The sequence below is a fragment of the Ruditapes philippinarum genome, unplaced genomic scaffold (assembly GCF_026571515.1).
Source record: "Ruditapes philippinarum isolate M1 unplaced genomic scaffold, ASM2657151v2 ctg411_1_1_1_1, whole genome shotgun sequence".
NCBI lineage: Eukaryota > Metazoa > Mollusca > Bivalvia > Venerida > Veneridae > Ruditapes > Ruditapes philippinarum.
Genome location: NW_026854764.1, coordinates 216,788 through 232,104, shown reverse-complemented (window position 1 = coordinate 232,104; position 15,317 = coordinate 216,788). Strand labels below are relative to the sequence as shown.

The following is a 15,317-nucleotide window of genomic DNA, read 5'->3' as shown; positions in this document are numbered from 1 at the left end:
AGATATATACACTAAAGATTCTTTTTACACTTAAACCAGAACAATCGGAAATAAACACATAACTCCCAGATGTTTTCTTTCAGATGACTTTTGCATCAGCGTGAACCTGTTTCTATCAAAAATATACAAAAATACGAGAAAAAGTTCCGACACGGTTTTATTGCAATTAGTAGGGCCTAAAGAGATACGGAAAAACAATTTTTAAGCATTTGATTGAACAGAAATACGCTGAGCATTGAAGCAGAGACCGTGTAGTAAATGTTGTTAAACAACGCTTTCATTTGGTTGACATGAAAGATGATATTGCAAGAAGGTGCAAGGAGTGTGATCTTTGCGCACGTGCAAAACCCGGGTCCGGACTTAGCAGGGTCCCGCTGAAACAGTTCCTTGTTTACTAATCCGTGTCAGTTTTAGCTTTGGATATATTGGGACCAGTAGTCAAAAGTAAAAATGATCACGAAACTTTCCCATTAGAAGTTCACACCACTTAAACGGTAGCCGACAAGCTAGTAACGGAGACATTTTTGAGATTTGGATGTGCGACTCAGCTGCATACCGACCAAGCCTCTGAGTTTCGGTCAGAGCTTTCACAAATATGTTCGAATTACTTCATATTCAAAAATAAAAAAAACCCGTCCTTATAAACTTAAATGCGATGGGTTCATGGAGAGAATGATATATTCCCCATTATTTGTTCATTGCAACAAACGATACAAGTGAGAAAACACGATCTTTATCAATACAATTAATTGTGCATTACGAATAATGTTACGTTGAATATTTCAACTTAACAACCTGTAACATCTATATACGCGTATCTGTGTTTTCAGCATTTTAGGATAAAACATTTATCTACATTTTATATTTATATGGTTATATCAACAGTATACGACGTTGAATTTATTAGATGCTCATTTATGAAGAGTACATGAAGATAAATATTTCAAACTAAAGTATTTATATGTATATTTTTCATAATATTCGAGGTCGGATATTTCACCTATTGCATTTATTGTTGTTTTTTTTTAAGGAGTATAGATATAAAGTTGAATATTCAACCATGTTTAATTACTTTGCTATATAGATAGCAGATGACTTTATACATTTAAAGAGTATTGTATATACAGTGATTTTAAATTGCCTATGTATGTAATTACATGAATTTATTTTAATGTAAATGTGGTATTTTATGCATCGTTATACAAGTTTTATGTCGAAATTTAAATCCAGCTAAGCTCGTCTTACTCCGGAGATACACTTCTTGTACTCGTACGTAGATATACGTTGTTTAGATGACACAATTATACTATACTAAACTTATACATCCAGGCATTTTTTCTCTTGTTTATATTCAACTTTTGATAGTTTTATCACAAGAAGGTTGAGCTACGAACCATAGCATACATGGTTATACAGTATAGTTTATCTAAAGATCCTGTCACATTTTTTGTTATGGTTTTGTATCATAAATATAATTCCAAATGAAGATTTATCAATATTGTAAGTGTCAAAAAGCATATTTGAAAAGATATTACCGAATTTACATTTCATGTTAATAAAGGGAGGTATTTGGAAATTTATGTTCTATAAAGTCTAAGCCAAATATTTCAATAAGAAATGAATGCATATATTTTAATAATTACATATAATGCGGAGAAATATTTGTAGTACCGTACATATGTTACATACTCTTCGATGTTTGTAAATAGTTTTAGTTGCATATTAATTATATACATATATACAATTCCGCTAAGTGTGGTAACAACCTTCTCCAAATCCCTCCAGAGGCGTGCACGTCGCGGAGAAGGCACACGGCAGGTCAAGGTCAAGTCATCTTAAGTACCAGAGGTGATTGGTTGACCTGTCGTGACTAACTCTGGAGGATGGCGCTAACAATAGCCGTTTTATGTCAACCGCCTGTTTGCAGCCGTCACGGAACTTGATGCTTTTCCGGTATTGTCTTTCCTCCATCGAACGAAGAACAGGACTTAGGAAGATCGGCATGAAAAAGACGTCCCCGATGAGACTACTAGAGTGGACCGGCATGGACGCTGAGATCTCGGACAAATGGAATTTCCGGCGCCGAGCTAAAATAAACCGAAAAACACACACACAGTTGTAACAACCTTAATTACAACATACAGGAGTTTTAATTGAACTTTTCATGTTTTTAAACTCTACTTAATTGCAGTAAGTGACAATTATGACTGGACAGATTAAATAAGTTCTACCATTAAGACTTATTTCAGAAACTTTATAATAAACATCAAGACAAGCGATTGCAGTAGCTAAAAGAAGTAACTTTATTCATTGTTTTTTACGTCATCATTTATATATTTTATGAAGGATGATTATTTATCCAATCACTATTTTTGTGTCGTACATTACAGCAAAGTATTTGCGCTAGAAGGGGAATGACGTGTCCAGTTACAGGGTGCTCAACGAAGGTGTTTCTTAGGTTCTCTCGCCTTAACGAACACTGGAAGGAAGCCCACGTTCAGGAGTTAGACTTTTATATGTATTGCCGTTGTCGATACAAAGCTTTTTGAACCTGAAAATCAAGCTCCATATCAGACAAAATAAGGTAAAGAGGAAACGGAGACAAAATAAGGTAAAGAGGAAACGGAACAAAAACTACATCATTCCGGACATTCTAAAACCAACGTGGGTTTATCAAGCTGAACTGGAAAGAAAACGGTTAAGGAAGGAGACTGAGGTAGCCAGGAGGAACATGAGCACACCGATGGTCGACCAATCTCTGGCATTTAAACACAAGCATGTCTGTGTGGACGTTAGGGATGACGGCCCTCTCAAGAGACTGAAGCAACAATGGTATCCGTAACTTCGAATAGAAGAGGGAGGTCCTTGATTATGAAGACGACATGCGTGGATGTAAATATTCATTCTAAATACCGTGTCATCATAATTATTTAATAGGCTATTAAAAGCGAACTTTAATATTTCACTTCATTTTTATGATTAACGCTGTTTAGTAGATATTAAAATATCAATACTTAAAGCAAGGTTATTTCTTTCTTTTCAGTACAGTTAACATGCATTTCACAGAAAGACATCATAAAATAACATGGCATTCATCTTTCGCCTTTGTGTTTTGATTCGGAACGGTGCACAGAACAGCGGTATTGTTAAAATTATTCATCTTATGTCGTCGAAGCAATATCTAAAATACATTTAAAATATCGGTAAAAAGTGATACTTAACTATCTTAAATCGTTTCAACCCACTTGCACAAATGATATTGTAGTGCACTGTAGTACAATCAAAATAACATACTTGTAGTGTCATTATTTTTCAAAAGGTTATGCTTGATAATTATACGGTATGTATATTTAAATCAACTGTTGATGATATAGTAAGTTGTGCTTATCGTGTATGTTAACTATATATTTATAAAGTACAGTCAAATGTTTAAAATACAAAATTGTCTTCTAAAAGATGGTATAAGCAAATGGAAATTAAGGGCGTACTTGACCAGATTGATGTTTACTCTTGATATTCGGGTCAACAATGTAAGTAAAAGCTTTCCAGATATTTGGTTTACAAAAGGTTGTAAATAAAACAATTGCTCAGTGTCATTTACTGCTCACCTGCAATAAAAGGAATAAAAAAATAATTACAAAAAAAATAAAAATATTTCATATTTCATTGACGCGCCTATAGTACAAGGGGCAGGACGTGAAGTGGTTGCACACTTGGTTCAAGCGAGCGAATTGGTTGCAAACTTGACAAAATGGCAAATACGGCGTGATTTTTTGAAACGGGTGAACGAATTTTTGCCAGGCAAGTGGGTTTCTTTGTTATTTTGAAGTTCATTAGTATGTCTATTCCATAATGCAATATATATACCACACTCGGTTTAAGGTTTCAGCATCCTAGATTCTGTTTTGACAAAGTTATTGAAGATATAAACTGATCATGTAGATATTTTGAAATTTGACATGTGACTGTTCTGGTCGGTTTTTCTCCTAATTTATGCGAATCTGTAATTTTTGAACTGCATTTAACAATAACAAAATATGTTTCTGTCAATGCAGTACAAATGGTTTAGTTCGCAAGTCCGAAGATAACGTTCAATACACAAAAATATCTTGTTCAAGCACATTTTGGTTGCAGACATCTACTTCAAGCATTTTTGGTTGCAAACTTACTCTTATTCTATTGAAATCCATTGTAAAACTTTGCAAAAGGATTGTAGTAGTTTATATTTATTAACCTATTTTTAATGGCAATTATTGACATTTACTAGTATATATGTTCTTTTACTTGTTTTTGTTATAAATGTTATTTATACTTTCTTCTTTTACAACAAGTATGTGCTTTATGTTTCAAATTACATGGTTCTCCGTTCAATACTATAATCATCAGTAAAAGCCTGCAAACAAAATAATAGCATATAGAAGAAAAATATTTATTGATACTTCAATTCTAAAATATGTCATCATATGTAAAATGCAAATGAAAACTTCATACAAAACAAACGTATGTGAGAGTACTACTGTATGTAAGTGAATTATTTTCATCCTAAACAGAAGGACATGTGCACACATACGATGTTACTCGGTAAAATTTCCAAAGTTGATCATAACCACAATAAATGTTATTAGTCCCCTTCCGGTTTAACCGGAAGGAACTTTAGGTTTACCCTCCGTCCGTCTGTCCGTCCGTCTGTCCGTCTGTCTGTCAGTCCGCACTCGCAGGAGAGTAATTATGTGGCTAGAGGGACAATAGGTAACTGTTCTTTCTCTTTGATGTCATTCATTCCGTAATGCTTTTATGTGGCTTTTTTCTTTTGTGTGGCTAAAAAGAACAATAGAGAGAACAAAAGAGTAGCCACATAATTACTCTCCTGTTAGAACGTCCGTCAATCCGTCCGTCCACATAACTGGATCCCGCGATAATGCAAAAAGTACTAAAAATATTTTTATGAAACTTGATATATGGATAGATGGCAGTATGGAGATTATGTACGTCTTTTCCTTTTGTTCCAATGTTGAAAATTCTGGTTGCTATGGCAACAAATAGTCTGAAAATATGGCAAATTTAACACATAAACTGGATCCAGTGATAACTCAAAAAGTACTGAAAATATTTTTATGAAACTTGAAATATGGGTATATGGCAGTCTGGAAATTATGCACATTTTTTTTCTTTTCTTTCTATGTTGAAAATTCTGGTTGCTATGGCAACAAATAGCCTAAATTTCAAGATTTCTGATTTAAATTTTTCATCTTTTTCACTATAAGTTCTTTATTTCTTAAGATGTTTACTTCAAACTTTAGATATAAGTTTCTGGTCATCAACCACATCATATGTGACAAGGTTTACAACTCTAGCACAAAAATTATCAGTATTTCCTCCCTTGAACTTAGAATTTTTATGAAAAAATTGCTGTCTTTTTTAAGTAACTTCTTTATTTCCTAATGTATCTACTTCAAACTTCACATATATGTTTCTTATTATCACTCAACATTTTTGAGAAGGCTAAATACTCTAGCAAGACTATTTCCAGAATTATGTCCCCCTTGTTGTTGAACTTAGATTTTTTTCGTGAAATTGGTATTTTTCACTCCAACGTCTTCATTCCTTATAGGATTTACTTTAAAATCCCACAGCGTAATAATATGACAAGGTTGTAAACACATAATTTCCTTACTAGGCAGGGAAACTTAACACATTACTGTGGCCCATCAGAATGTTGCTGGGGTTCTAACCGGTAGGGGACTTATGGATTGCTTGCAATACTATGATAATTGCTTGTTTTGTTTGTTTCGTATGTAAAGATCAGCAGTTGCTTTGGACATAAAGTATGTAAATGTACTTATAAACCAAAAGTTAAAATGACATGCTTGTTTACAATATTTCGGATTTGATGTACATATCATATATGTCAATTGGTATTCTAAAAATTATTTTTTTTAACTATTAGATCATAATATACCGATAACTGATATACTATTGGTAATTTACATTGACTGATATGTGACAAAACTACTTAAAGTCATTGTTCGAGTTTGGAAGATGTTTCGATTGGTCAATAATATGGAACAATTTAAAGAAACATGTGAATAATGCCCTTGTGTCAATGTTAATATAGTTTGTATCTACTATACAATCAAATTTATTTCAAATCTCAAAAAAAGAACAATAATGAAAGCTGTTTGTTGCTATTTTTTCTTCTTTTCCTTTACTGTTTATAATGCCAAGAAAAAAAGTCCTAAAACTATGTAAAAAGAAAAGAAGTATATCGAGGAGAAAAAAATGATGAAGATAAACACAACTGAACTTCAATTTAGCATATTGTGTTTTATATCTATTTGAAAGAGCCTGGGTTAGGATATATCTGCACGCATGCACAATTTGTATATATATTTCTTATTAGATGAACGGGTATAATTGCCTTAATATTGCTAATTATTTAAAAAAAAAAGATAAGTTATTCCTCGCTAAAAATATGTATGCCACATTATTGACACAAAAGTTTGCAACCAAAAATGCTTGAAGTATAAGTCTGCAACCAAAATGTGCTTGAACAATATATTTTTGTGTATTGAATGTTATCTTCGGACTTGCGAACTAAACCATTTGTACAGCATTGACAGAAACATATTTTGTTATTGTTAAATGCAGTTCAAAACTTACAAATTCAAATAAATTAGGAGAAAACCCGACCAGAACAGTCACATGTCAAATTTCAAAATATCTACATGATCAGTTTATATCTTCAATAACTTTGTCAAAACAGAATCTAGAATGCTGAAACTTTTAATCGAGTGTGGCATATATATTGCATTATGGAAAAGACACACTAATGAACTTCAAAATCACTAAGAAACCCACTTGCCTGGCAAAAATTCGTTCACCCGTTTCAAAAATTCACGCCGTGTTTGCCATTTTGTTAAGTTTGCAACCAATTCGCTCGTTTGAACCAAGTGTGCAATCACTTCACGTCCTGCCCCTTGTAGTATAACGATAACATTTAGCGCTCTTTTCACTATCTTTTTTATAACGCTCATGACGTCACGTCAAAATATATGCACGGCCGTGCAATACCCTATTTACGGAGTCACAAAATCAGCACGGGTGTATGATAATATAATATTAACGTACGAGAATACTGCATTTCGGTCATACCGAGGAAAATGCTGATAAGTGAAGGATATTATATTATTTAATACTTATTTACTTTGAACCAATGTATTCAGTCGTAGAAATTCGTTAGCACTGAAGGGGGGGGGGCAATATGGCCCCTTTTAATAAAAATTTGAAAATGTATGGCCCCTTTTTGGGAAACTTATGGCCCCAAACTTATGGCCACATTTTAAAAGTGGATATTGAAACTTATGGCCTGAAACGTATTGGCCTTTCATTGATGGATAGAGAACACTTTTACCATTTTGTAGGATAACAATATAATGAGAATATTGTGTTAAAAAACCAAAAACAAAATGAAAACTTTTATAAACTGTGTTGACATGTATATATTTTGATCTACTACACTTCAAGTAAACAAATTTAAATTTCAGGAATATGTATACATGTGTACATGAGATCAAATAAACTTTACTGCACTGTACAGAATATATATTTTGTTAAACTTATATCTTTTTAATAAATAAGTTGACCATATATGAAAGATATATTCTTTCGGGAAGAATTGTGTTGGTTCTAAAACGAAACTTTTCTTTATTATTTTTCTATTTTTTATATTTTAAACAGTACTTCAGTATCCTACTGCTTAAATATTCGCTGCTCAGGGTTTTGCTGCACTATGTGCTCACTAGTTTACTGTTCAGTGTTCTGTTCCGTACTATGTGGTTCAGTACTGGTCTGTTGGAAAAACTGGTCAGACCAGTACTGAACCAAAAAGTACAGAATAGCACACTGACTAGCAAACCAGTGAGCACACTGAGCAACAGTGAGCAGCAAACCACAAGTTTCCCAAAAAGTGGCCATATATTTTCAATTTTTATATGGAGCCATATTGCCCCCCACCTTCACTACTTTCGTTATTTAAGATGTTCAGAACACTATTAAAGCATGTGTTTATTTAGTTATAATTTACGATTTAAAAGATTTATCGTATAGTTATCAATGATATTTTAATTTTATTTATTATATATCCAAAATGTAAAGTTTAAAACAATACGGATAAAAATAGCGGGAAAAAAGAATGAAGTGATGCCTTTTCCAGTTTACATTGCAATTGTTTATTAACAAAACTGTAATAAATAATTGAAGAGAAATATCAACCGGTTTCACCCGTTAAAGGGATCTTCAAGATAATGACGTTAATAACGTCGCTTGGTAACGACGTCAAAACAGTGTAAAGGGACGTTACTCTTATAACGTTTTAAAGGGACATAATAATAAGCTATAATATTATTGTTATATATATATCAAAGTTATTTTGAATTCAATTCTGGTTTAAGAACGTTTATTAAAACAGTTTCTTTCATTCTTCTTTTGAATGTGTCTGGTTCTCGCATTTTATAGATTGGCATTATATTAAACTTTGGAGTGATGTCTTTTGCGCAAAATGGCAATGTGTCGACTGACTGGTAATAATGCATTGTCTGGATTTCGTATATGTTGGTTGTGTAATGTTACTCGATTTCTTAAATTTGAAGTTTCTCCAATATAATCTTTGGAACAACCATTACATTTCAATGCATAAATTACATTTCTAATGTCGCATGATCCTGAGAATTTGACTTTAAATTCGCGGCCATTCTTGAAATGGTATGTATTTCCTTCTATCATGTGTTTGCACAGGCCGCATTTTAAACTGCTGCATCTTTTTATTTTATTCTTTCTCAGTGTTGAAGAAAATCGTGCCCTGGTCAAAAGTTTTTTCAGATTAGCCGGTTAATCTGAAAAAACTTTTGACCAGGGCACGATTTTCTTCAACACTGAGAAAGAATAAAATAAAAAGATGCAGCAGTTTAAAATGCGGCCTGTGCAAACACATGATAGAAGGAAATACATACCATTTCAAGAATGGCCGCGAATTTAAAGTCAAATTCTCAGGATCATGCGACATTAGAAATGTAATTTATGCATTGAAATGTAATGGTTGTTCCAAAGATTATATTGGAGAAACTTCAAATTTAAGAAATCGAGTAACATTACACAACCAACATATACGAAATCCAGACAATGCATTATTACCAGTCAGTCGACACATTGCCATTTTGCGCAAAAGACATCACTCCAAAGTTTAATATAATGCCAATCTATAAAATGCGAGAACCAGACACATTCAAAAGAAGAATGAAAGAAACTGTTTTAATAAACGTTCTTAAACCAGAATTGAATTCAAAATAACTTTGATATATATATAACAATAATATTATAGCTTATATATATATATATTGTTTTATGATATAAACAAGCCATCAAATGACATAACAGTAAGACCTAGACGTATAACGTCAAAGATTTTGTAAGAGTTATGGCCCTTTTATGATTTTTATTTTTAAAGTTTGTCTGGTCGAGTCTTATACTTCTGATGCAATTTCAATGCAACTTTACAAGATTGATCTGTAGCTCAATCTTTTGCGCATATTTTACATGGGTTTTCCGCTCGAAGATTTCTGGCCAAGTTATGGCCCTTCAATAAAAAAGTGTTTTGTTTGTGTTGCTAGCTTTACATAGGCTTGTCCGGACTACACCTCAGAAACTACTGGTGCAATTGCATCAAAACTTAAGAATAATTAGTACCAACTCAAGTTTAGCATTATCGGCATTTTTCGGTTCAATTATTTTTGTTAGAGTTATGGCCATTTATTTAATTTCATTTCAAAAGAAAACTTATCTCACTTCATATGTTATGTAAAGACAACGTTTCATTTCGCGTAGATTTGAGAATACTGAAATTTTCTAGAGACATTAAAATCTTTGGTAGAGTAAAATCTACAATGGGAACCAGCCACAACTACACTGTTGAGACTGTCAAAGATATGAATGTTAAGTTACAAGATGATGAACAACTTGTGATATATCTGGCTCATGTTTGATAGAAGATGGAATGCTGTTATTAGCTGATTACAAAAATAAAAAGCTTAAGCGCGTTAATATCGAAACTATGACTGTTGATAGTTCCTGTAGTTTTGACCATAAGCCATGGGGTGTATGCTGTACCAGTAAAGACGAAGCAGCCGTTACCTTTTCTTCGCCTGAGAGTATTCAGTTTGTCTCAATCGGTACTGAACTAACACCTACAAGAAAAGTTAACATTAATCATAACTGTGTAGGAATTTATTTTAACGATGATAAGCTATATACCAATGATAATGCCCAAACGTTATATATACATGATATGTGCGGTAATGAACTTAGGAAATCATAGGCAATAATCTGTTAAGCTTTGTTCGAGAAATGGACATCAGTGATTCCATGCAGTGATAAAAACAGTGCGACAAACGTGAATTTGTATTTTTGTTGTTATTTTGTACTTTCGAGTTGTCGCCCTTACACCGTGGCAAAACGAAGTAACGACATGGCAGAAATCAGCCACCATAGTCTAGTATTAAAGCAGTCGATAGGAAGTTTTCAATCAATCCAAAACCTTTTAATAATAAAATAAAATGAATGAATGATAAATAAATAAATAATTCTTTTATTTTCTTTGATAGCTCAGATGCTCCGGCGTTTAACTATTGCAATTATATTCTTTGCAACTACTGGTCCATTATAACTTACTTGTGTTCTTCCTATTGCTATTTATGCTATTTAAACTTGTTAAACCCAAAGTCAAAATTAGAAAACAAATAAGATAAGGTTAAAATGAATACATTTTCGTGTAAATAAGTATGTTGTTAACGACTAAGGTAGAATGTCATGCAACATTTAGACACGCTTGGTTCAGGAAACAAACTACTGTGTTATACTTACTTCCTTTCGGGAATCATGTTTTCTGATACGGGAGATAAAGACATCCTTTGACGCTTAATTCAAAAACAAAAAGTGAAGGTTTTTATCAACGAATTTAAGTGATGGCTAATCTCGACAAAATTAAGTGCTTTCAAGGAAATGAAGATAAATCTTAATTTAATTTTTCTTTGTTCTTCAGCGACAGCAACATTGTTAATCATGGAGATGACGTGGAAACTTGTGCTTATCGTCAATGTGGGAATTTTGGTACTTTATACGATTGGTTTAGGTATACTGTCCGTTCAGGAAGTTAGTATATGTATATCTTTTTTATACTTAATCTGCCATGTCCTGCTAGTAGTCCGAATGCGTTTCATCATATGATTTGAATGTGTCTGCCAAATAAAAGAGTAATTGCACGAGGTTCTACTACTGGTTACAAAAATTTAAATACTGTGGCAGACAATTTTCTAAATTTGCTCCGAAATGGAGAGCCTTTTCTCTTTATACTAAGAATTAACTAGAACGACCCCCTGGCTGTGCGCTTGTAATATGTGTTGTTTTGGTTGTCAACTATATTAATATGTAAAATCCATTCTTTTTTTGAAGGGGTTGCAAAATATCTTTATGGCGAAGTTAATAATTAGTTTCTGAAAAGTAGGTAAATGTTGATTTAGATTCCAAAAATCACTCGATTGTCACAAAAAGCATTATACATGTATGCTACATTGAAATGGTATGATACGTAAATAAGAAAATAAATAGGTCGCCTTTATATCAAATCTTGTTTTTACTATAACCTTCAAATCTTTATTTTGTCCTAGTTTACTAAATATAAAAAATATAACTACAACAAAATATGGAACCATTCGAATCCTTGTTTGGATAAACTGTTCGGTATGTAATAACGGGTAAAAAATTGTACAGCCCAAACAATTGTTATTTACTTTTGCTATTAAAACCTATATTATATTTACAGTCAACATTAACTGAGCCTATTCCAGCTGAATCTACACAATCAGAATATCAGATGTCAGTTATAAAACAAGAAACAAAAGAGAAAATATCTACAGCCGCTAGATTAATACACAAAGCCAATAAACATGTCCGAGGGTCAAAAACATCCGGTTTTCTTAAAGACGCATTACATGTGATAAAACTTATAATGAAAGAGTTGGCTGTTGACGAAAAAGCTTTATTTGAAAGGTCTAGTGTAAAATCTAAAAGCGTTTGCCCAGAATCTTATATGGGCGGTGCATTTGGTTTCCCGTTGTATTACAAAGGGTTTGAGGTTGACAAATGTAACTATACTGTGCCGTTAAATAAGCTTGTAACAGTGATAAAATATATTGACATAAAACAGAATGAATTAAAATCTGCATCTGATGAATTGAATAGATTCGTTGCCTCGGTACATAAAACTATAAATAGTATACACACTTTGATTGCTATTAATTCCGGAAGCGGTGCAATAAATTTGACCGACAAATACCCGCATGTTAGTTTATTACAAACAAAATATAAAAACGAGGGATTTGCTCTCAACAGTTTAGCTAAGCAAGTAAAAACACCTTATGTTCTAATTGCAAGAGGTGTGGAATTCTTTACCAATGATTCTAGATTAGAAAGGATGGTCCGAGAACTAGAAAGTTTAAATGTTGTCGCAGTAGGAGGGGCCTTCCGTTATCCAAATGGACATTGGCATAAAGGTTGCTATCAGTTGATGTATAGAAACTACACTTTAAAGTATATTTCTGGATACGACGAATCGTTCCACGAGTGCCTGTTCTGTGATTACATACAAGGACCTTTCTTAACTTCTTCTAAATATTTGAAAAGTAATGTATTCGGTGATTTTAATGAGAACAATGGGCTGTATGAAGACTGGTTTCTTAGAATTTTTAAAAAGAAAGAAGAAACAGTAATATGTCCCGATTCAATGTTTCATATGCAAAACCAAGATAGCGTTAAGGCTGATCCCATGACCGGCTTTTTGCAGAAGTGGGGCTTGTTTAAAATGGTGACAGCGGAAGGGAGAACACTAGTTCGGGATTGTAGAAATCAGAGAATTCGAGGTAGAAAGTCACTTGCAGCATCACCGTGCGCTTTGAAATCAAACAACAATGCTGTAAAAACTCTCATGCGGAAATGTGTGGAAGTTGGAATAACTTGTGAATTACAGGAGGGCACTGCACTTGGAGCAGCCAAGTTCGGAAGATCTCTGCCTTGGGAAAAAGATTATGATATAAGGTTTTCATTTGAAAGTTGTTCCAAATGCAAACAATTAGAGCAAGCATTTAAAAAAGCAAATATAACATATGCCACTTTCGCATCAAATTGTTGTACTAAAAAACTTAAGTTAGGCGGTAGCAAAAATTACAAAGTAACAGTAAATGGATACATGGGTGACTTCACAGGTCATCCCATAATGGGAAGTGATGACCCTGTCAGGGATGGTTTAGAGCCTACAAAAGTGCTCTATGACGGACAATGGGTTAATATTGCTCGGAATCCAGGACTTTTTGTACGAAACAGATATGGTAAAGAAATATATCGCCATGCTGAACACTGGTCATATAGTGGTATTAAAGGGGCTCGCGACATATTAGAATATCAGACAAATATATTTCATCGTTGTACTTCACAAGGTGCTCACAACTGCTTGGATAGGTACAATGCTGATGGAAATTTACAATTTACAGAATTACTCCCATAGTGCAACACAAATAATTATAACAATGTAGGTTAGCACATTTCATTCCAAATCTTTTCATGGATTTTCACCAATATTTGAAAAACGCAGCTTGGGTAAACGTGGTACTATTTACAAAATTTATTAAACTCAAGACAATCTTTATAAAGTACATCTCTTTGGCTACAAAGGTATAAAGATATGCAATTTACTAGTTAAGAAACTGTTATATTTGTTCATATAAACTGTTTATGACACTTCATTTGTTATTTTAGCAAATGCCGATAGAACATGCTTTCGTGAATTGTGTCACGTTTTGTTTCGGGTGTCATTTTCATACTGCTGTTAATAACTAATGACATTTCATGGATAATAGGAACTTAAAGTAGTACTTACCCCACTTGCAATAGTATCAAAGTTATTACATTAATCTAAAATATTCGATGCGGTCTATAAATTTTGTTCAGTGTTTTTGCGTTGGTAATATTTTAGAAAAAGATATATTAATGATAAAAGACTTGTGCACGTATGGATTAAATAAAAAATAAAACAAAAATAGAATTGCTCTACTTCAAGCAAATTGTGTTTGTGATTTTTGTCTGTCAAAGACATATATAACATTCTACGGGTAATAAAATCACGCAACTCAAGATCGTTTAAAAGCGTGACCGTGTCATGCTTCTTTGAAGCTAGCAACACAAAACAGATTTTTTCATGGGCCATAACTCGGCCAAAAATCATTCAATCGGGAAACTTGTATATCATGCACAAGAACTTGAGCTACCATCAATCATGTAAAGTTTTATTGAAATTTCATAGGTGGTATAAGAGGAGTAGTTCGGGTGAATTTTATTTACACCCTTTTCAATCAAGGGCCAAAACTCGGCAAAAATAATTCAAGCGGAAAATCCCTGTAATAAGGGCAAATGATTGACATACCTATCAATTCTGTAAAGTTTCATTGAAATTGCTTTAGTGATTTAATAGAAGTAGTCCGGACAAACTTTAAAAATATAAATAATAAAGGGCCATAACTCGAACAAAAATTATTGAACCATAAAAACCGATGATATGTAAAACTAAACTAACAACTGATCATTTCTGTAACCAGTAGTTTCTGAGAAGTAATTCGCACAAGCTTCAGTGTAGCTGGCAACTCACAAAAATAACTTTTTATTCAATGGCCATAACTCTGCCAAAAATCATTCAACTGAAAACCCGTGCATTATGCCCAAGAACTTGAGCAACCGATAAAACCTGTTAAGTTTCATTGAAATTGCATGAGTGGTAAAAGAGGAGTAGTCCAGACAAACTTTAAAAATAAAAATTATAAAAGGGCCATGACTCTGACAATAATCATTGAACCGGAAAATACCCCTGATATGCACAATTAGACGTGTTGCTTATTATTCCTGTAAAGTTTGTATGAAAAGCACCAGTAGTTTATGAGGGGTAGTCCAGACAAGTTCTGTGACGGATGGACAGACGGACAAACAGACGACGGAGAATGGACCACTACTCTGTAGAGGCGACATAATAAGAAGTCACATAACTGTAATGAATGATAGGATTATATACTGTTTAATTCAAATCAAGTAAATAATGGAAAAATGAAACAAATAAGAGCACAAACATGAATGTATAAGGGTATTTCAAGACAGGCACCGAGTTTCTGGTATGATTCTGTCAAATTAATGAGGTACTCAAACTAGATAATAATATTAATTGTTCT

General features: G+C 33.1%; 1 protein-coding gene across 1 annotated transcript; it reads left to right on the top strand.

The window, feature by feature from the left end:
- The first annotated feature begins 3,229 nt into the window (after positions 1-3,229).
- On the top strand, positions 3,230-14,153 carry LOC132740964 (uncharacterized). The gene is made up of 3 exons (XM_060729022.1): positions 3,230-3,340; positions 11,093-11,202; positions 11,873-14,153. The coding sequence occupies exons 2-3, from the start codon at positions 11,113-11,115 to the stop codon at positions 13,607-13,609; spliced, it is 1,827 nt and encodes a 608-aa protein (XP_060585005.1). The 5' UTR covers positions 3,230-3,340; positions 11,093-11,112; the 3' UTR covers positions 13,610-14,153.
- The last annotated feature ends 1,164 nt before the right edge of the window (positions 14,154-15,317 follow it).

What these genes read in the sequence shown, in the direction of transcription:
- LOC132740964 (XM_060729022.1), top strand. Translation starts at nt 11,113, where the DNA reads ATGGAGATGACGTGGAAACTTGTGCTTATCGTCAATGTGGGAATTTTG. An exon ending in GTATACTGTCCGTTCAGGAA is followed by an intron (nt 11,203 to 11,872) that starts GTTAGTATATGT and finishes TTATATTTACAG; the next exon opens with TCAACATTAACTGAGCCTAT.